The sequence below is a fragment of the Penicillium riverlandense genome, assembly GCF_028828495.1.
Source record: "Penicillium riverlandense strain IBT 135883 chromosome Unknown utg000007l_segment0_segment0, whole genome shotgun sequence".
Classification (NCBI taxonomy): Eukaryota; Fungi; Ascomycota; class Eurotiomycetes; order Eurotiales; family Aspergillaceae; genus Penicillium; species Penicillium riverlandense.
The window spans coordinates 1,574,961-1,599,616 of record NW_026643198.1 but is presented as its reverse complement, the minus strand read 5'-3'; the positions used below and the strand labels follow the sequence as shown (position 1 = coordinate 1,599,616).

Genomic DNA, 24,656 nt, shown 5'->3' with positions numbered 1-24,656 from the left:
GACCCTAGTCCATTAAACTCTCGGCATATACCTCAGTGGCAACATGGAATCATAGAAGCCGATCTGGCTGCATCCTTATCAGCTGTCAATATCCCATCTGCGAAGCGGATTGAGGCTGAAAAGACTTGCACAGTTACCCACTCTAAGCTTTAACTAGCCAATATCCGTCGCTGCCCGCAACAACCTTCCTGATTTCGAATAGCTTCTCCACAAAGGTCAACACACGGTCCTCGCGCGTAAGATCCCCACGCTTTGTCCCCCGCTATTACCCTCATCTTCAGAATCATTAATGACAGAATATCTTCAGTGAGCCCTTTGTGTCGGTTTTCAGAATCATGCTTTCGAAATCGAGGTTGGGTTGTTATGGGGAAGTGGGTAAGGGGCCCTGTGACCCAGATTGATTCTCTTACCATCTTCCTGCCGCCGCTAGCGGATGGAGCTGCCTAAGAAGGTTAGTTAATGGAGCACCTATGTATCTGAGGTAAGATAGTGCACTGATAAAGCATCAGTGGCACAGCTATATGAACTCCCCCTCCGCCCCGTTTCCCGCTTTCCAAATAACTCCACAAGTGCATAATTATTGCCCCCTTACAACACAGATATTCCATACCCTCTCTTCTCCCTCAGACTGGTAGCTCAGCACCACATCCATTCTCCTTAGATGGCGGTTTTCTCTCAGTGTCCACTACGGCTTCACTCGCACGCTTATACTATATCTTTGTCCCAACCTCTCCGCAGAGCCAGTAGAAGAAACACTCGGATCTCTAAGCGAGTCCGTTGAGCTACTTCAACTGTAGTGGCAAGACAAATATACCATGTCAATCGAAATCGTCCCACTGGCCAGGGCCGACATTCCAGGCGCCGTAGAGTGTGTGCAAAAAGCGTTCGCCGACGATCCTTATTTTCGATGGGCCTTCGATGATCCATCCAAGGTACGATATACCATCAGAAAGCGACATCCTCAAACATTTGTGCTGTTTGGGCCAAAGAAAACGTAATAATGAACTTCACAGTTCAACCCCCATCGCAATGCTGCCTCTCTTGCGGCCCACTTCCTCTATGGCATCAACTGCAACTGCCCTATTTTTGTTGCCAAAGTAAACCTAGCCAGGAGCGACCGCAAAACCGACTGCGAGATCCTTCTACCTCCGGGAAAAATCGTCGGAGTTGGCTGGTGGTATTCGCCCAAGGTGGCCTCCATGCCTCAGACCTGGTCTGTTTGGGTTCAGGAATGGCTTCTCTCGTTCCGCCAGCTTAAGAACAACATCTTCTTCCTCGGCCGGGGTGGTCTGAATGTTCACCGCTACTGGATCTGGAAGCAATTACAGCACGATACGCATAATTCGCTCTGGCAGGATCCACGCGGATATTATTTCTGCAACGTGGTGGGGGTTACCTCTGAAGCCCGTGGAATGGGAATAGGAAAGAGACTGATGGAGTGCGTCATGGAGAAGGCGGATCGAGAAGGGATGCCCTGCTATCTTGAGAGCTCCAAGGGATATCCCAATGTCGGCATCTACGAGAAGATGGGGTTTCAACTTGTCAAGGAGATTGAATGTGCAGATGGCCCGGATGCATGCAAGGTGAGTGTGTTGTTCATAGACTAATCCTTGTGGCTGACCTGAAACTTAGCTGTACTGCATGATCCGAACCCCCCAGTCTAAATATTGACTGCCCTAATGGGACTGTGGTATTATGAAATCTTATGGCTACCATTTTTCGATGCAATTGGATAATTTAGTGAATTGAATGGAACTATTTTGTTTGAAATTCAAGTTATGTCAAGGTACGGTGCACTCGTGGGACGACTTGAAAGTGAAAGGAAATGCGAACATTTCTCCGAGATGAAAATTCCTGGCTCGTATTCCCAGATGATAGCTTTTCATTGAAGCCCGTTTTCAAGCCAGGCTATACGCCACAACAACTGGTTGGGCAGAGCGGAATATGGCTTGTGGGCTTGGCCAGTTCGGTAAATAAGTCTGGCCCGAAACAGAATATTGTGTTCACGACCAATGTCACAGCCGGTAGTAGTGCATTTCGAATGATCTCGGGAAGGATAACCACTGCGGAGAAAATACTATTCGACGGGTAATAGGCATACACATTACCTAGTAGCGCCTCGGGGCGGCCGTTAGGCAGCACCGACGAATGTAAGACAACGGCCAATCAGCGATGACACTACTGTCAATAAGCTTTACACTGTGAAACAATGCTATATCGACCGGATGTCGATTTTGCGCCAGCGTTGCTATTTTGGGGGTTTTCACTGTGCACAAATGCATAGCCTCGGTGCCGCTAATCTTTCAATGGACTAAGGTGAACGGCAGATGTGCGTAGCGACCCGCCACCACGATTTCGTGATCTGCTCGACAACTGCAGCCGAAGAAACTGGTCAAATCAGCGCAGGCTGCGTATGTCGGCCCGCTGATCCGACCACGCAAGCACCGGGGGTTCCGCGTGGAAGCTCTGTGGAATAAAATCGGAGGTATCGCAAACCGGTCAACCCTGCTTATTTATGGTTTTCTTTTCTTTCCTTCACTCCAGAACTCGCGCTTCCCACCTGCACTCACACCGACATCGGATCCGACCTGAGATCCTCTGCCATGCACTGACCCAAGTTCACCTCCATTCTTTCCATCCACCACACCCATTTCTGACACTCTTTCACAACTCTCAACATGGGTGGACTCACCACCCCCGCCATTATCGTCATCGTGCTGGTCGGCTGCCTGGGCGTCACGGCTCTGGGCGCCGCTTTGTTCCGCCAGTACAATCCAGCCGAGGTCGAGACTCCATACACGCCACAGCGTGAACAATTCACGTACATGCGGACGGTCCGAATGCGAAACTATGCCTATCTGAAACGGGAATCCGAGGACGCAGCCAAAGATCTGGAGTCGCGATGTACGCATGACTGCTCTTGTCTCAGAGGTAAACATTGCTGACTATTTGCTTAGTTACCCCGGATGAGGCATCGGGCTACTACCACCCACAACACGAGCAGCAGTACCACCAAGCCGAATGATTCCCACCGTGCAATGCTTTCTACGATCTGACGAAAAGAAGACAACGAACATCATGACAGATACTTTGGCGGGCATGTTATTTCGGGAAATTTACTAGCGGCAGTCATGGGAGGGCACTGGTGGGAAATATGGCGTTTGCTTCAGGTTCAACAAAACAGTGTGGTGCTTTCGACAGTTATCCATTGGGGCGTACGACCAGGTTCGGTCTCTTTGTGTTTTAGCGGAATCTTGTGCATGGTATCTGCGAATGGATGATATGGCATCATAAGCCCCGGTTTGTTCATTTTGTGTCACTGCCCAGCATAGATGATGGCCAGCCTTCTTGTTCGTTTCAGTCGATCTTATCAGAGCGCCTCGATCAGCTCGACACCTCATGGGTCAACCACCTTTTATGGTATTAAACGTGGTTGACCCTTTTTTTTTTTTTTTTTTTGTTTAACCCAGATGTTCTGGATATCTCCCATCGTTTGAGTGCCCACTGCATGTCTAGCATCAATCCGGACTCGCCTCGTCGAGAGATCATGTCTGGCATAGCCCTCTGCCATGCAACAACATGACATTGGACCAGCCTTTCTACCACGCCATACCTGATCCCGACAAAGTGTTCACGACATAATCCTATACAGGGCCATTTGGACAAGGCGATTTCACCGTCTATGGCATTGATGTCAGCCGCAGCTGAGTGTGTTGGAAAGGGGGCTTGGCATCTTATGGTGATGCTTCGCCATGCTCATCATCACCAACATGCTATGCGCCCAGGCCAGGTGAAGGGTGGCAGCGAACAGATGTGATTTAGGGGACGTGTCTTTACATGGGTCGTTGATAATCCTCGACCCTTAGGGCGTGGGGCAAGGCGTTTCACCAAATTCGGCAGTGGAGCAGGGGCGATCCTGAGCTCCTCCAGCTTCGCGGTCGTTTCCACGGGCCTTCTGCTTCGCCCTTCAATTAGTTGGTTCGCCGATTAGTACTTACTCACAGTCAAGGAACGGCCGCATTGTGGGGGGTGGGATCACCAGTTCACAGACAAGAAAGAGGCGACCGAGCTGAAAGAAGCTTATAACCGGTTTACATCATCATCACCGCGCGACAACCCTTGTCGCAAGGCTGAGGCTGTAAATGCGCCACCCGCATGGGTCAGACTCCGGGCGGATTTGATTCCAGGGTTTGCGAACATCACATGGGGCCGTGCTAGCAGGCCGAGTGAACGGAAAATGGCCCCGATCCTAATAATGAATGAGGATGCCTGAGCTCGCATAAAATGCCGAAACTGGGCCCCAGGCAGCGAGCCCAAAATCAAGTCTGACTGGTCCGCCACCCCTCTCAGCCTTAGCCGCATCTGTAGACACGAATACGATTGCCAAGACTCTAAGTGTCTAGTTCCTTGTTAGCTAACTATTTATTTGGGCGCCTGCCTCGGGCATGCGTCTCGTGCCCCAGTTCCTGGTCATGTTCGCTGCGGCAACCTTGGATTATTATTCCCTTACTCATGTTTCCAAGCGTGAGCTCCCCCGACAATGCGAGCTATTACAGCGACACAAGCGATGAGCGGTAGGCACCTCATAGCGAGTATCAATAAACCAGACTAGGACTGATTATCGCACACAGGCCTAGTCCACAACCCGCGCGCACCAAAATCCACGCGACATTCCAGATCGCGCGCCCGCCCCCGAAATCCTACCAGCGCCTGCTGAGGACGCCAAAACTGCTGCTTCAAATCCAACAGCTGGCCCCAAACCACCGTCCCGTGCCCGTGCTAGAGATCTACGAGGCACATTATCGCAAATCGAAACTAACCCGCGACTTTGCCCAGCGGCCGAAACTAGCCAAGGGGGATATCTATGCTTCACTCGGGGAACCCTACGTCACTTCTCACACGAGGAAGCAGTCAACAAGCTCAGATACACCAGAACATGGCGACCTCCAAGCCCAGGAAAAAGATATTATCGCGGTCATGTGCGATGCGACATCCGCCGTCTATTTCCGCGATGCGCGGTGCAGCTGGCCAGCCAGCACCGGGACGGCAGGCGCAGAGCAAAGCGCGCCATGTTATCGATTTGCGATCACCGATGAGCATGGAAACGAACCAGAGCATTCCAGTTGGATCATGCAGTGGGAAAAAAGACCATCGAGGCATGGAAGCGCTTCCGCGGACAAAGATCAGTTCGTGCTTGTTATTATCGACCGGAAGACACGCCGTAGGAGTCGTCTAGCGACGATGGATCGCGGTGGAGTGGAAATTAAGATTCGCAAGGGTGCCATCTTGGAAAAACTGCAGAAATCCATGGATTTGACGAGCCCCGTTCCGGGCCCGTCCCAGAATCATCCTTACGGGACCCTGGAAACCTGGCTGTATACCCACATACTCACGCTCGGAGCGTGGGTGGCTTCCCACGAGGGATGGCTGAGCTGATCATGAAAGAGATGAATGATTACAATGAAATATGTCCAATACCCACGAAACTGTCGAATACCTGTAAATGTCGTTCAATTTCTGTGTCGGTCTGACTCTTTTTGCTGCAAAACTAGTATATCGCAATTCCTTCCTCCAAGGCCTTGATCTGTAGGGCCAGAAGTCGCGAATAGTATCTGCACAAAGCAAAGTTTCCACCCATAAACCAGTAGCCGGGGTGGCCACTGCGTCTCCAAATAGTACGGATTTCACCCTCCTGATCCAACCCCCAGACGTCACCCACGCGGTCCGCGACCTCGTCGCCAAAAATGCTGCGCGCCTGCGTTCTCATATTCTGATATCCCGTAGCTAAAACAACCTCATCGGCTCCCAACTCCGAGCCATCCGCAAATCTGAGACCATTCGACAGGATCTCGCTGATTTCCTGGCCTTGTTTGACCTTGATCTTCCCATCGGCAATCAACTGACTAGCACCCACGTCGATATAGTATCCGCCTCCACGTTGCAAATACTTCACCAGCAGTCCTGCATTCATTGGGCCTCTGTCGACCTTGAACCCAGCCTGTTCGAGCCCCTCGATGGTCTTTGCGTCATTTTGAGCTTGCAGAGCAGCCACCTTTGACTGTTGCACTTTGAAGAGTGCAGGCGGGATGCTCCACAAGTATATATCCGAATCCTCCGTGGGGGGTCCACCTTCTTCGTAGAGACCCTTGAGACCAATATTGACGATTGAGTCAGAAGAAACAACGCAGGTTGTGCTTCGCTGGACCATCGTGACGTCCCACCCCTTCTCGTAGTAATCCTGCGCAATATCGTGTGCCGAGTTGCAGGATCCAATCACAACGGCCTTTTTGCCCTTGGAGTTTGGATCTGCGCCATCGAACTCGGAGCTATGACAGATGCGAGATCCCTTGAAACCCTCCATTCCCTTGAAAGCTGGCGCGTTCTTCTTTCCCGAGTGTCCTGTCGCCTGGATGACATGGCGCGGATGCAGAGTGCGAGTTTCAACACTCCCATCCTCCGTCCTGCGCTCGACGACCACAGTCCACTGTTTCCGTGACTCATCCCACGAGGAAGATTTTATCTCAGTGCGAGTCCAGACATTTAACTCAAGTAACTTGACATAGGATTCGAAGAATTCGGCCAGCTTGTCTTTTGGAGTGAAAATGGGCCAAGTGGATGGGAAAGGAAGGTAGGGCATGTGGTCAAACCAAACAGGATCGTGGAGGACGAGCTGGTGGTATCGTCTGCGCCAGCTGTCTCCAATTCGGTCCTCGTGGTCAATAATAAGCGTATCCACATCGAGCATCTTCAGCCGGGCAGCAGCAGTGAGACCGCCTTGACCGGCTCCTGTATACTTGGTTAGCACGAACGCTCTCTTTGGTAGATAGCGAGTCACATACCAACAATTACTACTGCGGGCTCCTTCCCTTCAAAGTTTATATCTGCCGTCCGTCGGTCCTGCCAGTTTTTTCTGCCTTGCTGCTCCCCATGCTTCACACCCACGGGTCGATGGCGGCTTACTGCCTCTTCGTGACCCTTCAGCTCGGCCAGGGAGGTGAAGACATTGAAAATCTTCCAGTTACTGCCGTCCTGAGCTAGCCGGATGACTCCATTTCCGCGTCCGACGTCCGTTTCAATAGTGATAAAGAACTCGATTCCATGAACCTCGCCAAAGGCATCAATAGGACCGGCATGTGGTGCTTTCATAGCAGAGGATCGATCGATTTCGAGCTTGGTAGAAGATGCCTCGCTTACGTAGGCAGTTATTCCTTTCGCCCCTGTGATGGTATGGAAATCCCATGAGAAACAGAGGTGATCGCGCCAATAGCTGTTTTCAAGAAAAAGGTCGGAGAGCGTCTGTCGCTCTTTCTTGGCCAGAGCGTCGTTGAGGCAATTAATTATGTCGCTTGCGGTCTGGTCCGGATTCTCTGGGGTTGTCGAGCATGTTGGAGGAAACTTGCCGAGAGGGATGTTGATCGAGCCGGGCTCGACTCGCTCTTGAGAGGGGAGATGGAGCTGGGAATCCGCAACGAGAGTCATGGTGATAGCGAGGAGCAAGGGCCAGGAAACTTGAGGTCAAGTTAGGCAGAAAAGCGTATTGGTTGTTTAGGAACGAGGGGAAGAATCGCCAGCTGTTCACAGTCTGTACGACACGAGCCCCGCATCAAAGACAAACAGTGGCGTTCGTCTTATGTGGGTCAGATCTACGAGGGTTGATCATGTTGGAGGCTAGCCAAAGGATCACCTCGTGCACAGAATGAGACAGAAAGATATTATTCCTACTCGATGAATATGGATTATTTTACCTCTAGATAAATTGTAGGAAGAAGCTATGTCAATGACATGCAGAGTCTGGCCACCGACTCTTGGCTGATCACACGGACCCCGAGGCGCAGTATGTATATATTCGTCGCAGTTTACGCTTAAAAATAGTGAAACAGAGAAATAGCTGTTGGACTGTACTAGTAACCAATTGACTATCTAGTCAACTATACTCGAAAACAAGGATCTCTTGCCACATCATTGACCACTGGTTTCGCCAGAAGCATGATTTCATTTGCATCGGGATCTGGCAGATGTCAGTCTCCACACAGAGCTCTGGAAGGATTTTCCACTCGTTAAAGCATCATTGGTCTAGTGGTAGAATTCGTCGTTGCCATCGACGAGGCCCGTGTTCGATTCACGGATGATGCACTGTTTTTTTGCAAAATCTTCTATTATTCGGGTGGAGTTTCGGTAAGCCGTGTGCATGGCAAAATAAAATTCTTTTTCAATACCCGCGCTGCATAGTCCATATTTCGTCGAGCCCGACTACACGGCTGGACAGTACATTTCTTCACAACCATTGCAAACTCAATTGCCCCACGCTAACATTGCGCTACTTCGGGCGGCCCAGTCGTATTTGTGTGGTTGCACTAAATGCCGATGTGGAGCAACAGAGTGTCCATGGAAAGCATTGATCGATCCTTCCCTTCGTGTCCCACCAGGGATGTATACCCCTGAATTCTTCAGTTTCCCATCATGCGCATTGAGCCAATGGCAAAGAATCGCTGGCGTGAAAGCTCATTCATCCGGAAAAACGAGCAAGTTAGGCGCTAAGCCGGCATTATTGAAAGGTCTAGACCAAGGGGCTGTTGTTCCTGCGTCCAGGCCCTGATCGAATGCCTAGCCCGCTAATGCCGACCATGGGGTCTAAAGGAGACAGTCCTCCCTCCGCACTGGCTGAATCAAAATCCACGGGGGCCAAATGCGGCAAAGCTTCTGTCGGCCCTCATTGCTACCTTTGATTAAAAAATTGTTCCCCTCGGCTTGGCAAGGCTAAGTAACACCGCAGGATGCTTATTCGCCCCAGATCCCTCTCAGCTGGCCCTTCTGCGTCTCTTGGGTGGCGGGGCCATGATCATCTGTCTGTCTCCTATTATTCACCACACCCATCACTTGATGCCGCTATTCTCATGGTGAACATATTGCCGTGACGCTGAAAATGCTGGAGCCAATATTTATCGCGTGAATTTCGCATCTGGTTTGCATCCATAATGAATCGTTCAAGGCGCCAGTTGCTGCCTTGGCTGCTGGTGGCTTCTTTCCTACTTGGTTATTTCTACTTTCCCAGCGACGACCCATCGGACGACGGCGATGACCTTTACACATTGTCAACTTTCCCGGGACCTGATGGACAACAGAGCTTTATCAGCCAGACAAGATACGAACCCAATCCCGATTATCTGTGGAGGAAGCTACCTGTGCGCAACCCCGTCGAGTCCATGGAGACACTCCCGACTGGAAACCCAAAGAAGATGCCACGAGTTCAAGCAAAAGCGTTTAAGTTTTCAAGAGTCACGTCGTGGTTTCAAAGAGACAGGCGCGATGCAGTCAAGGAGGCTTTTACGAGATGCTGGCAGTCTTACCACGACTTGGCTTGGACAACAGATGAGCTCTTCCCTATCAGCGGTCTTTCTACAAATCTGATGGGCGGTTGGGGCGCGACGCTCGTGGACAGTCTCGACACATTGTGGATAATGGATATGCGCAAGGAATTTGACGAGGCAGCGGCTGCGGTGTCCCAAATCAGCTTCGAAGACACACCAGCGCCCGAAATCAATACCTTTGAAATTAATGTTCGCCATCTTGGCGGTCTTTTGGCGGCTTATGATCTCAGCGGTGACCAAAGACTACTAAAAAAGGCCATAGATGTCGGCGACATGCTCTATGCGGCATTCGATACCCCCAACCGGATGCCCATTACGCACTGGGACTTCCACCGCGCTGCGCGTCAGGATGAGCAACTAGCAGAGGAAGTTGCTCTGGCTTCGGAGTTGAGTTCTTTCACTCTGGAATTCACACGACTATCCCAGATTACCAGGGATTCGAAATACTTCGACGCCGCTAATCGAATCATGGTGAGATTTGATCAGCAACAAGACATGTCCCAGCTCTCTGGCATGTGGCCCGGTATTATCAATGCCAGAGAGGAGCATCTCTCCAACGGCAACATCTTCACGCTAGGAGCAGAGGCACATACTCTCTATGAGTATTTGCCCAAGGCGTACGCGCTGCTCGGTGGCCAGGTGCCCATGTATCAGAGGATGTACGAAAAATCAATGCGCACAGCAGCCGGGCACACCTTTTTTCGACCAATGAATCCAGATGAAAAGGACATCCTAGTCTCTGGCACAGTTCACGTCCTGTCGACCCAGAATGGGAAGCTGCGTACACATATGGAATCCTTGGCACACCATCGAACTTGTTCTGCTGCTGGGACCTTCGCTCTTGGCAGCGCGCTCTTCTACACCCCTGTTCACTTGAAGATTGCGCATAAGCTAGTTGATGGTTGCATCTGGGCCTCGCAGAGTATGCCGTTGGGTATCATGCCTGAGCTTTTTGAGACTATCCCATGTGCGTCGCAGACCGACTGTCCGTGGAACGAACGACATTGGAAGCAGGAAGTATTGAAGAAAGTAAACAAGGATGGGGTCGCGGATTTTGATGTTGATTCTTTCATTAAGCAACACCATCTGCCTAAAGGGTTTATCAGCATTCCCGACCCTCACTACAACTTGCGACCGGAAGTTATCGAAAGCATGTTTCTGATGTATCGCATTACCGGCCGCGAAGATCTTCTCGACACCGCCTGGGATATGTTCGAGTCTATTCAGAACAGTACCCAGACCCAACATGCCAATGCTGCTCTTGCCGATGTCACGGCTCCAGACGGCATTCCACCACAGGTCGACTCGATGCAGAGTTTCTGGATGGCACAGACCCTCAAATACTTCTATCTCATGTTCAGCTCTCACGATGTCATCAGTCTTGATGAATATGTTTTCAACACCGAGGGACATCCACTGAAACTTCCAGTATAACCCGACTTTTTGTGAATGTGCTCTTTCATAATGGGTTGTTGATTTTTCACAATCACCTCTTAACATACATCGCTATCACGAATGGTTTTTTTCGTCGGATATGGTTGCATGCGTTTTTTTGGCGGGCCACGAAACTCTACGGGTGTACTATTACTGGGTGTAAATAGTTGACCGGAGTCAAGGCCAGCATATACAAGCATCATGAATTTTCATTCTCTTTGGAACATTTACCATGAGGTTCAGTAGTAGGTGGATATTCTATCTAGGTTCGCCTGGATCAATCTCAAAGTAACATTTGTCCCTACCTGCTTTTGATTGTTTGTACTTTCGATGTTAATCTTGTAGTTGCTGAAGCAAATTTCCTCTGATAAATCTGATTATTTATCTTCTCCCCTTTCCAGACGTTTGTTCAAGTAGTCAGCAAAATCCCGGCCAACCTCGGGGAATTCGCTTAATAACTCTCGGCAAATCATGAAATCACCGAGCGATGACTTGAATACACAACAAAGCTGTCTCCTATCCCCTTAACAATCCGGAAATGGACGACAGTCGAAGCCCGTCATCTATCCCACGCAAGCGCCGACGCCCGGCCTTGTCCTGCGAGCAGTGCCGTCGACGCAAAGTGCGTTGCGACCGTGAGATGCCTTGCGGGCCATGTTCGAAGACTCACGACGCGTCCGCATGCTCTTATGTCTATGAAGGGAAAACTGCTTTGGAATCACGAACTAAAAAATTCATTTCAAATGAGAATGAGCCCACATCTCGGCTTTCGAGCTCCCAGGGACCTTCCACTGGAGCCGATATACTCCCTAATGGATCCCGGATGACACAGCTGGAGCGAAGTATTAAGCTGCTTCAAGAGCGAGTCCAGGGCCTCGAAAATAAGACCCAGGGTGGGAACGGTCCCACGCGTTTATTTCCAGCAGATGGCAGGAATGACGGGGCTCAAGATGTTAATGAGCTTCATGATCGTGTCACACGGTTGGAGCAGCAACTAGACAACAAGACTAAAACATCCGAAACGCTGATTCCTTCATTGAATCCATATCTCAAAATCTGCGGCGACAGATCAAAGACCTTTGGAACTACACATTGGGCGCAAGCGTTTCAACGCGTATGTCATCCTTTCATTCCACAAAAGGCCTTGAGTCGCTTAACTATAAAGATGCAGCTCTATCAAATACGCCAAATCCGTTTACTGTCCCGTGATTCAGAGTCCCATCCCAGTGAAATTGGTAAAGGTCTCAGGACCGCGCGGTCGCTCAGGCAAACCATCAAAGGTTGGCAAGCACCGCGGCTTCAGGACCCAGCTCCGCACTTGTTGCGCGACTTGCCTCCGAGAGAAATATGCGATCAACTTGTACGCCACTATATGCGGACCCTCGAATTGATTTATCGTGTGTTACATGTCCCTTCTTTCTATCAAGACTACGGTCGCTTTTGGGAACAACCGCACTCGGCCTCGACTGCCTTCCTTCTCAAGCTTCTCCTGATACTTACCATTGGATCTATCTTTCACTGCGAAGAAGGACCATGTAATTCTCTCGGTCTACCGATTCGTCGCTGGATATATGCAGCGCATTGGTGGCTGACGGGACCGTCGGAGAAGGAGGCAGGAAACCTGGAAGGATTGCAGGTCCATTGTTTCTTGAATCTCTGTCGGCAAACACATGCTATAAACAAAGAAAGCAACTGGGCATCCGCAGGTTCACTTCTGCGACTGGCTATCAACCAAGGGCTAAACCGCGACCCCAAGCATTTCCCGTCGTTGTCGGCCTTTGATGGCGAGATGAGGCGACGTGTATGGGGCACAGTCCTGGAGTTGAATTTGCAGCTTTCACTTGATACAGCGATGCCACCGCTGCTAACGAAAGATGACTTCGACACCGAGCCGCCATCAAACCTAGACGATGAAGACTTTGACAAGACAACAATCACTCTGCCAGATACAAGACCTATCGACAGCTATACTCACTCGTCTATGCAGATTCTCCTTCTGCAATCGTTTACTACCCGCCTGCGAATTGCGAAGATCATTAATCAGTGCAACATCAAGCAGTCATATGAAACCTGTATGGCTCTTGATGCAGAGTTGAACACATCCTGCAAGGAAATGACGGTCCTGTTCCATAAATATCTAGTTCACACTCCCAGGCGCAGACTTGGCCCAACTCCGTTTCATCATCGACTCTTGGACACATTGCTGCGGAGATTTCTGCTGAGTCTCCACCGTCCATTCACGGTTCAAGCTCTTGAGGACCCGCGATTCTACTTGTCTCGAAAGCTGAGCCTTGAGTCTGCAATGGCGACAGCTTCATACACAGAGTTTCCTGATAATCCACAAAATGAGTGGCAGCAAGATGTTTATCGTCTCAGCCTTTCTGGTGCTGGCCTTTTCAAATTTCATCTGTCTTTGGATGTCATTGTTGTCATTGGCCTGGAAGTTACCACTCAAATAGCAGAGGAGCTTTCCCGGAAGCCTTCCGAGTCTGCCGTGCTACCTCCAAACGCAGTGGACCAGATGGCCCAAACCGCTCGCGCTCCGCTAATACAAGCACTCGAGTTTATTCTCGAGCAGCTTCATCAGGGAATTGCTGCTGGCATTCCAAGCCTGAAGCGATATTGTCTTCTGGTCGGCATCCTTGCGCAAGTTCGTACCATGCATGGCGGAGACCAAGCTGTGCAAGCGAAGATCAGTGAAGCATTTTTGGAGAGTCTAGAGGAGTGTCGCAGGCTACTTCAACAGTATATCTCGGATAGCTCTCATCCATCTTCATTGGATGGTAATCTGCAGGATATGCCTCAGGGAGTGAATACGTGGACCCCAGAGAGTGTGATGGTGTCAAGCCTTAGCTCGGAATTTACGGTACGATACTATTTCAATATGGAGATTCACTTTATTACTTGATTTCTTCTGGCTAATATCCGTTTTCAGGGCCCGGATCCTGCTTTTGATGCGCTAGGCTTTTGGGACCTCTCTCCATTCATGAATAGCGAGGCTTTCTTTCCTTCAGAGCTGTTAGAGAATCCGGATAAAGGCACGGGCGAATGAACCAGTCGATAATCAATAGGCTGGCGTATCCTTTAAACCAAATATTAGCTTAGGTCCGACAAAACGTGGGATGTTTCCTAGTTCATCTAGCTTCAGTGCTCAATTGTGGGGTCAGTGACATTCTCAGCCCATGGAGCAAGGGTAAATTCTTGTGAGATCCGATACATATCTGTTGGAAATCGTACAGCCAATTGGTGGGTTGCGATTAACAAACCAGGGCGGAAAACTAAGCGACGGCAGCAGAAGGATCTCTCGGTCTGTTAGATGATTGGTGTATGTTAAGCGACGGTCGCAGGCACGGAGGCGGGATCTGTGCTTGGATAAAGCGAGCCAGCAGGTATTATGCAGAGCAGACCAAAAATAAAGGTGTTCGAATTCGGCACTGATAGTGGATCTTCGGATGTGGGGTAGCTGTATGCAGTCCTGGCTGTGAATTGGCCCTTTATGCAGGGACTTATAAACGATAGGAATCAGCGAGAGTATTATATAAAGAGGATCCTGACGATGCTCTGATGCGGAGAGTCGTTGATAAAGGCCTAACACGGAGAATCCAACTTCGACTATGGCGCACCTTCTTGACTTTTCGATATATCAATACCTTAGTGTCTTTCTTCTCGTAGGTCGACCTCGCAAGCATTGCAGTAAGGAAAGGGTAGCTGACCTGACAGGCCTGGATCGTCCAATGTATTTATCGGTTGAACTTCCATAAACTCAGCCAGTTTCCTGGCCCCAGATTTGCGGCATGTTCGTCGTTCTACTTTCTGTACTGGATTTACCTCGGTCGGTTTCCAGAGCAAAGCGAGCGCCTGTTTGAGCAGTATGGAACCGACGTTTTGCGCGTTGCTCCAAATCAACTTGTCTTCCGCGATCCACAGTCGCTGAAAGATGTTGTGGGACGCACCGACGTTTATCGCGGCGACTTTGCTTTGCGCGTTATTGGCTTCACTGGAAAGAATGTCAGCAATATCCGTGATCCAGTTGCGCATCGACGCAAAAGAAGACTCATGAACCCCGGGTTCTCCAATATTGCACTCGCCAAGCAGGAACCGCGCATCATTGCGCCGCTGGTTGACAAGCTAGTCGAACGGATTGCTGAGAGGCAGGGTCAGTCGATTAAGATCTCCGACTACTTCGACTGCGCGACCTCAGATATTATTGGCAAGCTCTCCTTTGGAGCGGATTTCGAGATGCTGGACCGTGTGGACGACCATCCATTTTTACATGTGCTCCCCAATGCCTTGCGGATGTCAGTCATTGCGCAATGTATTCCGGAGGTGTACCGGTTCGTCTCGTGGATGTTCCGGGTTGGACCATCATTCGTCGTTCCTCCAACTTTCCGTGGTGTCGCCGACTTTGCAAAAAAGCACACTCAAGAACGAGAAAAGAGACAGCGGCTGGGAGAGCAAGCCGAAGAAGACGATATCATGAGTATCATCATCAATGGCACGGAGAAAATGAAAGCCCAGGATCCCAGTCTTGCGACTGATTCGCACGAACTACTTGGCGAAGCAACCACGCTGGTTACTGGCGGCGGAGACACGGTAGCCACGGCGCTGACGATGTCGATGTGGAATCTTGGGCAGAACCCTGCCATCTACAAGCAATTGACAGAGCAACTGCGGACTACTTTTATTCACTATGAGGACATTGAATCAAAGGCGGTTGCGGCGCAGGTACCGTTAGTTGACGCAGTCCTCAATGAGTCCATGCGTCTCAATCCAGTGCTACCAGGGCCCATGTGGCGGCGAACAGACAATCCAATCCCTGTTGCTGGATACGCCGTGCCGGGCGGAACGGAGATAGGCGTGATGCGGCTATCCGTTTTTCAACACCCAGACTCATTCCATAGGCCCAAGGAATTTGTGCCCGCGCGGTGGATGGAAGATCTAGGCGACAACCTGGATGCCTTTCAGCCATTCGGGGTTGGACCGCGCACGTGCATCGGCCGGTACATCGCGATGGTGGAGATGCGCTTGATCCTTGCGCGGCTGTTGTGGAAATTTGACTGGGAACTGGTTACGACACAGTATGACAACCCAGAGTATGTGGTTTTGTACCGAGCGCCCTTGATGATGAAGGTCCAGAAGCGTGGGGCTTGAAGAGAAGAGCTATGGCCCATGAACATGGTTGATCGGCAGGCCAGGATCATTTCGAGAATTGTTCGGGGACATTCGGCGGCTTTGTCATGTATCTAGCTTTATTTGTACCCTGGAGTTCCATGGGTACTCGAGAGACAAACCAAAAAGCTAAACAGGGAGGTCGGCCGAGACATATCCACAAATCATTATTTTAATCATACCAGCTGATACTGAGAACAGTAGCAAAGGTTTCCCCGGATAAAGATAGAGGAGCGACAAAAGACTACCTTACGCACGGGGCTATTATTCTTGCAGTCATTGTGGAAGGAACCGCCGTCATGGCCACATGGGAGGTCGATCCGATGGGAGCGATGTGGCGTGGCCGGTGGAGAACGAGACATAATTAGTTAGGGCACACGTGCGTCGAGAGGCTACAATGAGTCGCGGAGCATACACTCCCCTGTCGATAGGCTGTCACTATCAACGACGCAGTTGTGTTCAGCTGCCCCTCTGTCAATATAAGTGTCATCCTCCAAACATGCTATTGCTCCCGGCCGATCGCCTGTCTGGGATCACGTCTGTTCAAATGTGCTCCCACCGGTCCTTGAATCATAGAAATTCAAGGCCATGAGCCACTATCCTCAAGACATCGAGGAGTGGCTTGACTCTCCCCGCCGTCAGAGCGCCGTATCCACGTCGACGGGGGATTCGGCGTCTACCAGTATTCTCTTTTCAAGTCCGGCCACCTCCCCTGGCTCCAGATCGCGGAAACAGTCCTGGCAGCTGTACGACGATGTTGTTCGACTCGAGTTGAACCCATCCGTGACAATGTAGGTGTTTAGTCGCAAGCCCAACGATAGGCTCTCGCTGATCTGTTGTAGCTCTTTTATGAAGAACGGACAGCTATTCAAGCTACGATACACTTTTATCGATGTTTGCAAAGACGCGACCGGGTCACTGAAATGCCTGGAGCTGGGAGGAGGCGTGGGCCAGCAATCGCCTTTTGTGCATGCCTGTACAGTGCCCTCCAGAAGAAAAGTCTTCCGAGTCAGAGTTAACGCTGCCTCAATCTAGTCCACAATACAAAACTACCCGTACCACATCTCGAGCATCCCAAGATGCCCAATGAGCCACCTATGCGCGTTAGCTTTCTTGAGCAACAGACCGTCCAAGCGGCTTATACGCTGTTCATGACCCAGTTGTCATATACCTTTGAATCATGGGATGGTATGAATTCCACCTCGAGAATGATCCGTGCCATCGCTCACAACCCACAGACTGCGTCCAATTCCAGGAATTACTACTCGGATCCAAACTGATGCTCATTGCGGGTATCGCGGAGGCCAAGTCCAAGGGCCGTGGGGAGGAATGCATCAGCCAAAATATCCGGATCCTGCGCGGACACAATAATAAACGGGTAATGCTTTTCTTCGCCAACTCCCAACGAAAGGAGCTAAAGCGATATGTCTCGATTCCTCGTACGTGTTCCTCCTTGAGAATCATTTCAGGTGCCTATATTTACAAACGTCCAGTCAACTGTATCGAGCATGTTAAGCCCGGCAAAAAGGCCGGCCGCCCGGTGGTCTTGGATCTGAATCCGAACTTCGACATTCTAGAGCAGATGCGAGTTTTGCAAATTCAGTTTCTGGATGACAATGGTCAGTAATCCTACTCTTGGCAAGTGATGACTTGCGCTTATTCTTTCCCAGACAGAAAACACTTCTGCCAGCTGCTGTCGCCCGACCTGACGATTGGATGATTCGTGGTGGGCTTTTGTCACGATAGAATTGCATTGTGGAGTTTATGTTTTGTTTTTTCGAGGGGATTAGATACCAGGGTACGCCGTATTAAATAATTTATAGACTGTGATTTCTTCTCTGCCAATCCACCCGGGGAGCGACAGCACGATGTGGACTCGTACTTGGCGACTCTCCGTGGTGCCCCACAGGCGTGCTCGGAGTTCGGGTGTTGATTGGCTTTGGGTGTTGAGTGGCAGCCGCATTAGCCTTCAGCCTGTGATTGGAGGTGCCCGTCCTCCCTCTACCAATCGCCATTTATCGCTCGGAAGTTCATAATTCTGGAACACCCCTCTCAGCGGTTTTTCTGCTTGATAAGATCCAGATCGGGTCCCGCAGGAATGCGCCGTTTTGTCCCTGAGACTCCTTGAGGATTCTCTTCACCATGGGTAAGTTCCATGCAAGGTTGTATCAAACCGACCGTGCGCGGGACTTTGATCATGAACAGGTATGCGACTTGGATAATCGGAATGGAATTTATGCTGACCCTGGCAGGATCGATATGTTCGCATGCGCCAAATCTACGAGACCATCGACCGGCAGGGCTATCAATGGATTGTCGTGCTGGTCGCTGGTCTCGGTTTCTTCCTAGACGGATACACAGTGAGTTTACCGCTTTGGAGCCAGTGGAATTTGACCAGAAACGGCTGCTGATAGCTGGGGGCAGCTCTTTGCTAGCAATATGGCCCTCCCCATGGTCTCCTATGTCTACTGGAGAGAGGAAACCTCGTCCGTGAGGCTGACCTGGATCAACATTGCCACCCTCGCTGGAACACTCCTCGGCCAAGTGATGTTCGGGTTTTTGGCCGACAAGTACGGACGCAAGAAGATGTACGGAGTGGAACTTGTGCTACTCATCACCGCTACCGTCGGTGTGGTCATGTCCTCTACAGGGTATAATGGAAGCATGGATGTCTATACGTGGCTGATTTGGTGGAGGGTTCTAGTCGGCATCGGAGTCGGTGCTGACTATCCTCTCAGCGCGGTTATCACATCTGAGTATGCTGCTCCCTAATCCATTCTATTGCGATACTCACGAAATCCACAGGTTCGCTCCCACGAAACACCGCGCGCGTATGATGGCTTCGGTCTTTTTTATGCAACCACTAGGACAGATCGCAGGAAATCTTGTCTCCCTAGTTGTGATTGCCGCCACTCGTCACAACGGCGACGCCGCCGACATTGCTCGTAGCGTCGACAGCATGTGGCGCTGGGTTCTTGGGATTGGTGTTGTTCCAGGCGCCATCGCCACGCTTTTCCGATTTGCCATCCCCGAGAGTCCCCGGTATCTTCTCGACATTGAGGATGATCCAGTCACGGCTGAATTCGACGCAACTACGCTGTTCACTGAGCCGCCCATGAGCCCTTCCATTGAATCCGCCAGTTGGGAAACAGGAAGCAACATCCAGCTTCCAGCTGCCTGTTCGATGGGGAGTCCGTCCGTTAACGAGGATGATAACTCTCACGAGTATGGGCGTCCACCACCAGCAACCCTCAATTCGCACTGGCGCCTCGCCCGGTCAGATATCGTGCGGTATTTCTGGACCGAGGGAAACTGGCGCAGCCTGGCGGGCACATCAATTGCCTGGCTTCTGCTCGATTTTGGGTTTTATGGAATCGGTCTCTCAAGTCCCCAGTTTCTTGCCAAAACCTGGGGCTCCCTTCGTATCAACAGCGAGTCCCCATACTGGATGACGGATGACCGGCCCGGTGCCAACATCTACCAGATGTTTTTGGATACGTCAATCCGCGGCTTAGTTATCCTCAATATCGGCAGCTTCGTCGGTGGTCTTCTGTTGATACTCCTCGTGAACCGCCTTGATCGCGTGGCATTGCAGAAGTATATGTTCCTTGCTCTTGCAGCCTTGTTCATAGCCCTTGGCACTCTGTTTATTACATTGTACCAAGGACCGCCTGCCGTGATAGCGCTCTATATCATTGGACAGGCACTATTCAACCTGGGTATATTCACCTTCCATTGACTCCAAATAACCAGCTAACATCATCAGGCCCCAACGCTACAACTTACATGATCCCCGCCGAGATCTTCCCTACCCGTTACCGGGCGACCTGCCATGGTCTCAGCGCTGGTGCTGGTAAACTGGGCTCCATCCTTGTCCAGATCTTTTCTGCTTATTATCGCTTTGGCACTGGCGCCGGGCCCGAACAGACTCGTCGCCACGGCTGGATACTCATCGTATTCAGCGCGTGTATGATTATCGGTGCGGCCGTGACGCACTTTTGGATCCCGCCAATCCAGCATAAAGGTAGTCGAGCCAAGATCTGGGGCGGCCAGCCTGAGACATTGGAGACGCTCTCACTCGGGCGAATGGGGCGGCAGAGTCGTGACGCGGCTGTTCGCAAGCGTTCGGCGCGCGGTCGGGCATTTTCAATTAGCAGGTAACCTCTTGCTTTGTTCTTTCCTTAACTTTCTTTTGAATTGGGTTATGTTCATGGGATTTGTGGGGTCCGGATTGGTTCCCTGCCGGGTCAAACAATAAAGTGATTTGGCCGAATCTGTATATAAGAACTGGCTGGTTAACATGGTCGACGATATATATAATAAGCAATAGATACCCCTTTTCTCTTCTAATTTAAATCCCAGTGTTTGCGAAGAGTGGAACTACATCGTCACGGTTGGTTGGGGGGGGAGGGGCTGGCTTCTCAATGTGGATCCCGCAGATGTAGGTAGGGCACGGATTTTAGCTGAGAGCTGGAAATGAAGACCATATAAGATAGAATTGTTCTCTCGCGCGTCTTCCGCGGCTCTACGGATGCCGCTTTATTCGAGGACTTCATTGATGAGCTTGTTTAGCACTGCGGAAGTTGGCTGGAGCCAAAATCTGACCTTGTCATAGACAATGTCTCGTTTCATCACTGCAGGCGCATTCAGTAGATGTGTTGCAGCCACAGGAGTAAATCTCGTTTATCTGCCACCCTACTCACCGGACCTAAACCCTGTTGAAGAGTTTTTCGCCGAACTCAAGGGGTTCGTGAAACGAAAATGGGGCTACTACGAAGAAGACCCCGATAGAGGACTTTTTTTCCCCTCCAATGGTTCATTGATAAGGTCCTTGCAAAAGAAGACAGTGCTAGAAGACATTTTCGGCATGCAAGGAGAAGAGTGGTACTTTTGTTAGTCATTTTTTAACCACAAGCGAGCTTTGGGCTTGGTATGCGTTAGAATGGCGAGCGGGAAAACAAATACATAAAGGATAAGGAAAAAAAAAAGGTCAACGACCGGCTAGAGCTCTTCCAGCAATGGATGCTGAAGATGACCAGATGCCCTGACCACAATTTTTGCGCTTTCGAGCACCCTTTCTTTGCTGTTGCCTCTAATTTCTTGTCCTAAGAAGGCACCATGGGTATCCTCAAAGTCGATGTCTTTGATGGCTTTCCAAATATTATGTATCTCGTCTGGGGGAAGGGGGATCTGTAATAAAGTAAGATAAGTGTAAAAGGCTCGAAAGGATTGCAACCCACATAATTTGGAAAGGACCACATAAATGTAAAAGAAGCGGTGCCGGGGAGGCGATCAACATGGTAAAGTCCACTCGGAACAATCAAAATTGTGTCGGCAATGAATAACTTTTTAGTAGACTTCCACCATAGAACGGAACTCCCGGGGAAATGCCCTCCAGTCTTGATCACCGTTAGATCTGACCCATGTTGAATTTCACTGGGGCCCTGAGAACAAGGGAGAGGGAGCTTGTCTCCTTTCCAAAGTTTCAATCGATAACCGTCACCCCTGTTTCCAAGCCACTGCTCATCCTCTGCAGATATAAATAGATCACAATTGAAGACCTCGGCCCATTGAATACTGGTGGAGAAGTAGTGCGGATGCGAAATCACAATAGCCTGGATTCCGCCTAGTGAGTTCACATGATGAACCGTTTGATCGTCGAGATAAGTAATGCAATCCCACAGAACGTTCCCAGACGTAGCGCCACCTAGACAAAGGAAAGCCCTTTGACCGATAGCCAGCTTTGGGACAGTACGTATAGTAATTAAGTTGGGATTATGTTCGTCAGCGGAGAAGACGTTCCGATAATTCTCCGTCGATGAGTGTAAGCTTCTCAGTGATGTCCACGATTGGCTGAGATTCAAGTTAGCTCCAAGTTAACTAGCAAAGGAAAGAGGTTATTCACCCGGTAGGAGGTACGTATTGACGTGGATCGTCACAGATCTTGCATGATTTCAATCCTGCACTAACGTCGTACTGAACACCACAAGTAGAGCAAATCAAAAGATCTAGCGTCGAAAATGCCATGCTGGCGGATAGTAATGGGAGACATCGAACTCACAACCCACGGAAAGAAAGACAATAAATATGGGGTAATGACGTCTGTGGCACGTGAATAGGTTATTGAGGGCACGCTTGCTTACGAACTCGCCGAGTCTAGATCTTAATCTCCTCGATTGTGGGCGTACAAGATCGAACCATGGTTGAATGACCCTAGGATCTTCGCATTTTGCCCTCTAATAATTGTATTGAGGAGAAATCTGCAAAGTTGATCGCAGCGCTTAGTATACTTATGCACCCATTTAGTTCTGATGGTCTGACCTACCCGCTTAGTTATTTGAATATAGTTAGTTGACTATCTTTCGCTTGCCTATTTGAAGGCCATTTGTATTGTCGCTGTGTTCCTCCTGAGGGAGTATCTATGAAAGATTTCAGTACCCGTGACCTCCGGGCTTTCAATTAATCAATGTACAATCTCGACGAGGATAAGAGAATAATTCCAAGAATGAAAAGTCGACCATATGCCATCAGTTCCGTGGTACAACATTTCAATAGACACGATGCAATTAACTAAACATAAGGATCAAATGCATCCTTGGTTGTTCCGAGTCCCTTTTTCCCTATGTTACGAGGAGGGTCATAGAAGGGATTCTCCCCGCCCTCGTATAAGAAATCGTCCACCGCCTTTCCGAACCAAACAGCACCTCCAAGAGGAAAAAAACCTCCCTCAGTGCCGATAACAACGTTTGGTCGACGACCTGGCCAAAGACTCTTTTCCCGGATCCTTGTGCGCAATTCTGCAAGGAAAGTATGCCAAACGTTGCCATTGTCAACGAATACCAGAAAGCTCAATTTCACAGACCGAAGCGTGTCAGGTAATTTCGAAAGGAATGTGATAAGATCAGCCTGGCTAACTATGAAACGCGATAATGCAAAATGACGAAGCTTGGACCACTTCTCGATAGGGAATATGCTCTCTAACGACACAGGGACGGTGTTAATCGGTGGCTGTTTCCACTCGAGATAACCATTCAATCCTGCCGAGTAGAAGGTGAACTCCTCCAAGTCGGTCATGCTGCTTAGTGTTTCGCGAAGCCTTCCGTTGCGGAAGGTCTTCCAGTTCTCCGTGGGTCCTCTTCCGCCAAACATTAGAGGGAGATCTAGGCGACGAAACCCTGGTTTCTTCAAGACTGTCAGAAAATGGTTGTATTCCACGCAAGGCTCATCGAATATCGTGCAGTTGATCCCTGTGAAGAGTTGTCGAGCATCTAGAGCCAGTTCCACCACATTGTGTTTCCGTTGTGCAAGGGCGCGCGTTGTAATGCGGAATGCGTGGTACTTCTCTCTGTGCCTTTCATCGACTCTTTGCCAGGGAAATGCGATCACATCCTCCGGCTCTTCGGTGGTTGAGGTTGGCCATCCGCGGGGGATGGGATAGTTGAATCCTTGCGGGAATGCTCGAATCATAGGAGTTTGGTATAATGGAGTAAACGGGACACCGTGGGCTGCGGGCGTAACGGTCACTCTTTTCAGTGCAGAGAACCGTTCAAGTCCGTAGAGAAACGCCTCCTCGTCGTAGTTTCCAGCTAAAACATCGGCTTGTTTGCGGAGCAACCCCCGGTAAATCGCCCAACACTCGTTCATTGAGAGTCCAGCCGAACCTAGCTGTTTCTCATTTTTGAATTTCTGATGCCAAGACTCCGTCATGTTGAGCTTGCGTCGCCGAAAGAAAATATCTTCAATATTTGCAACACATGCGGTCTTGAACCAGAGTGGACAATTTTGCCCGTGGAAATTTTCACTGTTCCTCAATTGATAGACAGGATCGCCATCCTCGTCGTCTTCCCTGTCACCATAGTCGAAGTCGCTCTCGTAAGATTCCCAGTCTGGCGGCCCGCCGTAGCCCTCAAGTTCACCGCGACGTCGTCTCGATTCGAACGACTCCTCCGTCTCGTTATCACTTACATCCGAGTTTGGCAGGTATATCCCGCGCGCAGAATCGATATCTCCCCCAGGGCCCCTGGCAAATCGCGCATCATCCCAAATGATCTCTGTAATCTTATGTCGGAATTTCTCGTGATCTGCGATCGCGCGGAAGACCTTGATGTTCAAGGGATTCGCCGACAAACACGCTCGCTGCAGTCTGAGCTCCACCGAATCGCAACATTGTTTAGACACAAGGCGGAGAGTTTTGATATCGCGATTACGTAGATATGATAATATTGCACGCCAGAGCTCCACGGGGAGGTCATAGAATTGATGGGAATTCGACATCATGTTGTGCTGGTGCACGGAGGTCAGTGGGAGAGATGGAGGGGAAAAGTGGGTTGACAAAAAGCCATCAGATAGTGATAGTCGGGAGGCGACAGACCCAATTTAAGACTAAAATCTGCCCCGATCTGCATCACCCTGTTACGCCCCGTCGGAAGAAAGAGACGAAAACTTCATAAGAAGAGACGCGAGGGAAAAACAAAGAATCGAGTATTTCTTTGTTGATAGTGTCTGACTAAGTGGATCCTTGATTGGCCACTCATCACCTGACGCAGGATGTGGGAATGTGGTCAAAATCAACAAGATAGAAGATGTCTGGCATTCTGAATATAATCGAGCTATCTCTTTAACAACACAGAACGCATAGTAAGCGAAATGAGCGCACAATGCCAAGAATGTCAAAAAACAAAAGCA

The 24,656-nt window shown here is 50.1% G+C and overlaps 11 protein-coding genes across 11 annotated transcripts; 8 read left to right on the top strand and 3 right to left on the bottom strand.

Annotated features, from left to right (window-relative positions):
* Nucleotides 1-815: 815 nt before the first annotated feature.
* N7474_008218 (GNAT family N-acetyltransferase) lies at nucleotides 816-1,671 on the top strand (the record flags this gene model as incomplete). The annotated part of the gene is made up of 3 exons (XM_057199628.1): nucleotides 816-932; nucleotides 1,014-1,583; nucleotides 1,633-1,671. 3 exons carry the CDS (start codon nucleotides 816-818, stop codon nucleotides 1,669-1,671), a joined length of 726 nt encoding a protein of 241 aa, XP_057050329.1.
* A 1,007-nt stretch (nucleotides 1,672-2,678) lies between these two features.
* N7474_008217 (uncharacterized protein) lies at nucleotides 2,679-3,025 on the top strand (the record flags this gene model as incomplete). The annotated part of the gene is made up of 2 exons (XM_057199627.1): nucleotides 2,679-2,904; nucleotides 2,958-3,025. The coding sequence occupies 2 exons, from the start codon at nucleotides 2,679-2,681 to the stop codon at nucleotides 3,023-3,025; spliced, it is 294 nt and encodes a 97-aa protein (XP_057050328.1).
* Nucleotides 3,026-4,512: 1,487 nt separating this feature from the next.
* Nucleotides 4,513-5,436, top strand: N7474_008216 (uncharacterized protein; the record flags this gene model as incomplete). Its single annotated transcript, XM_057199626.1, has 2 exons — nucleotides 4,513-4,574; nucleotides 4,632-5,436. 2 exons carry the CDS (start codon nucleotides 4,513-4,515, stop codon nucleotides 5,434-5,436), a joined length of 867 nt encoding a protein of 288 aa, XP_057050327.1.
* Nucleotides 5,437-5,548: 112 nt separating this feature from the next.
* N7474_008215 (flavin-containing monooxygenase) lies at nucleotides 5,549-7,479 on the bottom strand (the record flags this gene model as incomplete). The annotated part of the gene is made up of 2 exons (XM_057199625.1): nucleotides 5,549-6,786; nucleotides 6,840-7,479. The coding sequence occupies 2 exons, from the start codon at nucleotides 7,477-7,479 to the stop codon at nucleotides 5,549-5,551; spliced, it is 1,878 nt and encodes a 625-aa protein (XP_057050326.1).
* Nucleotides 7,480-8,975: 1,496 nt separating this feature from the next.
* Nucleotides 8,976-10,802, top strand: N7474_008214 (glycoside hydrolase family 47 protein; the record flags this gene model as incomplete). The annotated part of the gene is made up of 1 exon (XM_057199624.1): nucleotides 8,976-10,802. The coding sequence occupies one exon, from the start codon at nucleotides 8,976-8,978 to the stop codon at nucleotides 10,800-10,802; it is 1,827 nt and encodes a 608-aa protein (XP_057050325.1).
* A 538-nt stretch (nucleotides 10,803-11,340) lies between these two features.
* On the top strand, nucleotides 11,341-13,710 carry N7474_008213 (uncharacterized protein; the record flags this gene model as incomplete). The annotated part of the gene is made up of 1 exon (XM_057199623.1): nucleotides 11,341-13,710. One exon carries the CDS (start codon nucleotides 11,341-11,343, stop codon nucleotides 13,708-13,710), a length of 2,370 nt encoding a protein of 789 aa, XP_057050324.1.
* Nucleotides 13,711-14,416: 706 nt separating this feature from the next.
* Nucleotides 14,417-15,953, top strand: N7474_008212 (uncharacterized protein; the record flags this gene model as incomplete). Its single annotated transcript, XM_057199622.1, has 2 exons — nucleotides 14,417-14,470; nucleotides 14,523-15,953. 2 exons carry the CDS (start codon nucleotides 14,417-14,419, stop codon nucleotides 15,951-15,953), a joined length of 1,485 nt encoding a protein of 494 aa, XP_057050323.1.
* Nucleotides 15,954-16,559: 606 nt separating this feature from the next.
* Nucleotides 16,560-17,598, top strand: N7474_008211 (uncharacterized protein; the record flags this gene model as incomplete). The annotated part of the gene is made up of 5 exons (XM_057199621.1): nucleotides 16,560-16,762; nucleotides 16,814-16,947; nucleotides 17,007-17,159; nucleotides 17,210-17,410; nucleotides 17,465-17,598. 5 exons carry the CDS (start codon nucleotides 16,560-16,562, stop codon nucleotides 17,596-17,598), a joined length of 825 nt encoding a protein of 274 aa, XP_057050322.1.
* A 515-nt stretch (nucleotides 17,599-18,113) lies between these two features.
* N7474_008210 (phosphate transporter) lies at nucleotides 18,114-20,132 on the top strand (the record flags this gene model as incomplete). The annotated part of the gene is made up of 5 exons (XM_057199620.1): nucleotides 18,114-18,176; nucleotides 18,224-18,331; nucleotides 18,396-18,727; nucleotides 18,777-19,690; nucleotides 19,738-20,132. The coding sequence occupies 5 exons, from the start codon at nucleotides 18,114-18,116 to the stop codon at nucleotides 20,130-20,132; spliced, it is 1,812 nt and encodes a 603-aa protein (XP_057050321.1).
* An 840-nt stretch (nucleotides 20,133-20,972) lies between these two features.
* Nucleotides 20,973-21,998, bottom strand: N7474_008209 (metallo-beta-lactamase family protein; the record flags this gene model as incomplete). Its single annotated transcript, XM_057199619.1, has 3 exons — nucleotides 20,973-21,161; nucleotides 21,212-21,824; nucleotides 21,877-21,998. The coding sequence occupies 3 exons, from the start codon at nucleotides 21,996-21,998 to the stop codon at nucleotides 20,973-20,975; spliced, it is 924 nt and encodes a 307-aa protein (XP_057050320.1).
* A 543-nt stretch (nucleotides 21,999-22,541) lies between these two features.
* On the bottom strand, nucleotides 22,542-24,248 carry N7474_008208 (F-box protein; the record flags this gene model as incomplete). The annotated part of the gene is made up of 1 exon (XM_057199618.1): nucleotides 22,542-24,248. One exon carries the CDS (start codon nucleotides 24,246-24,248, stop codon nucleotides 22,542-22,544), a length of 1,707 nt encoding a protein of 568 aa, XP_057050319.1.
* Nucleotides 24,249-24,656: the final 408 nt, after the last annotated feature.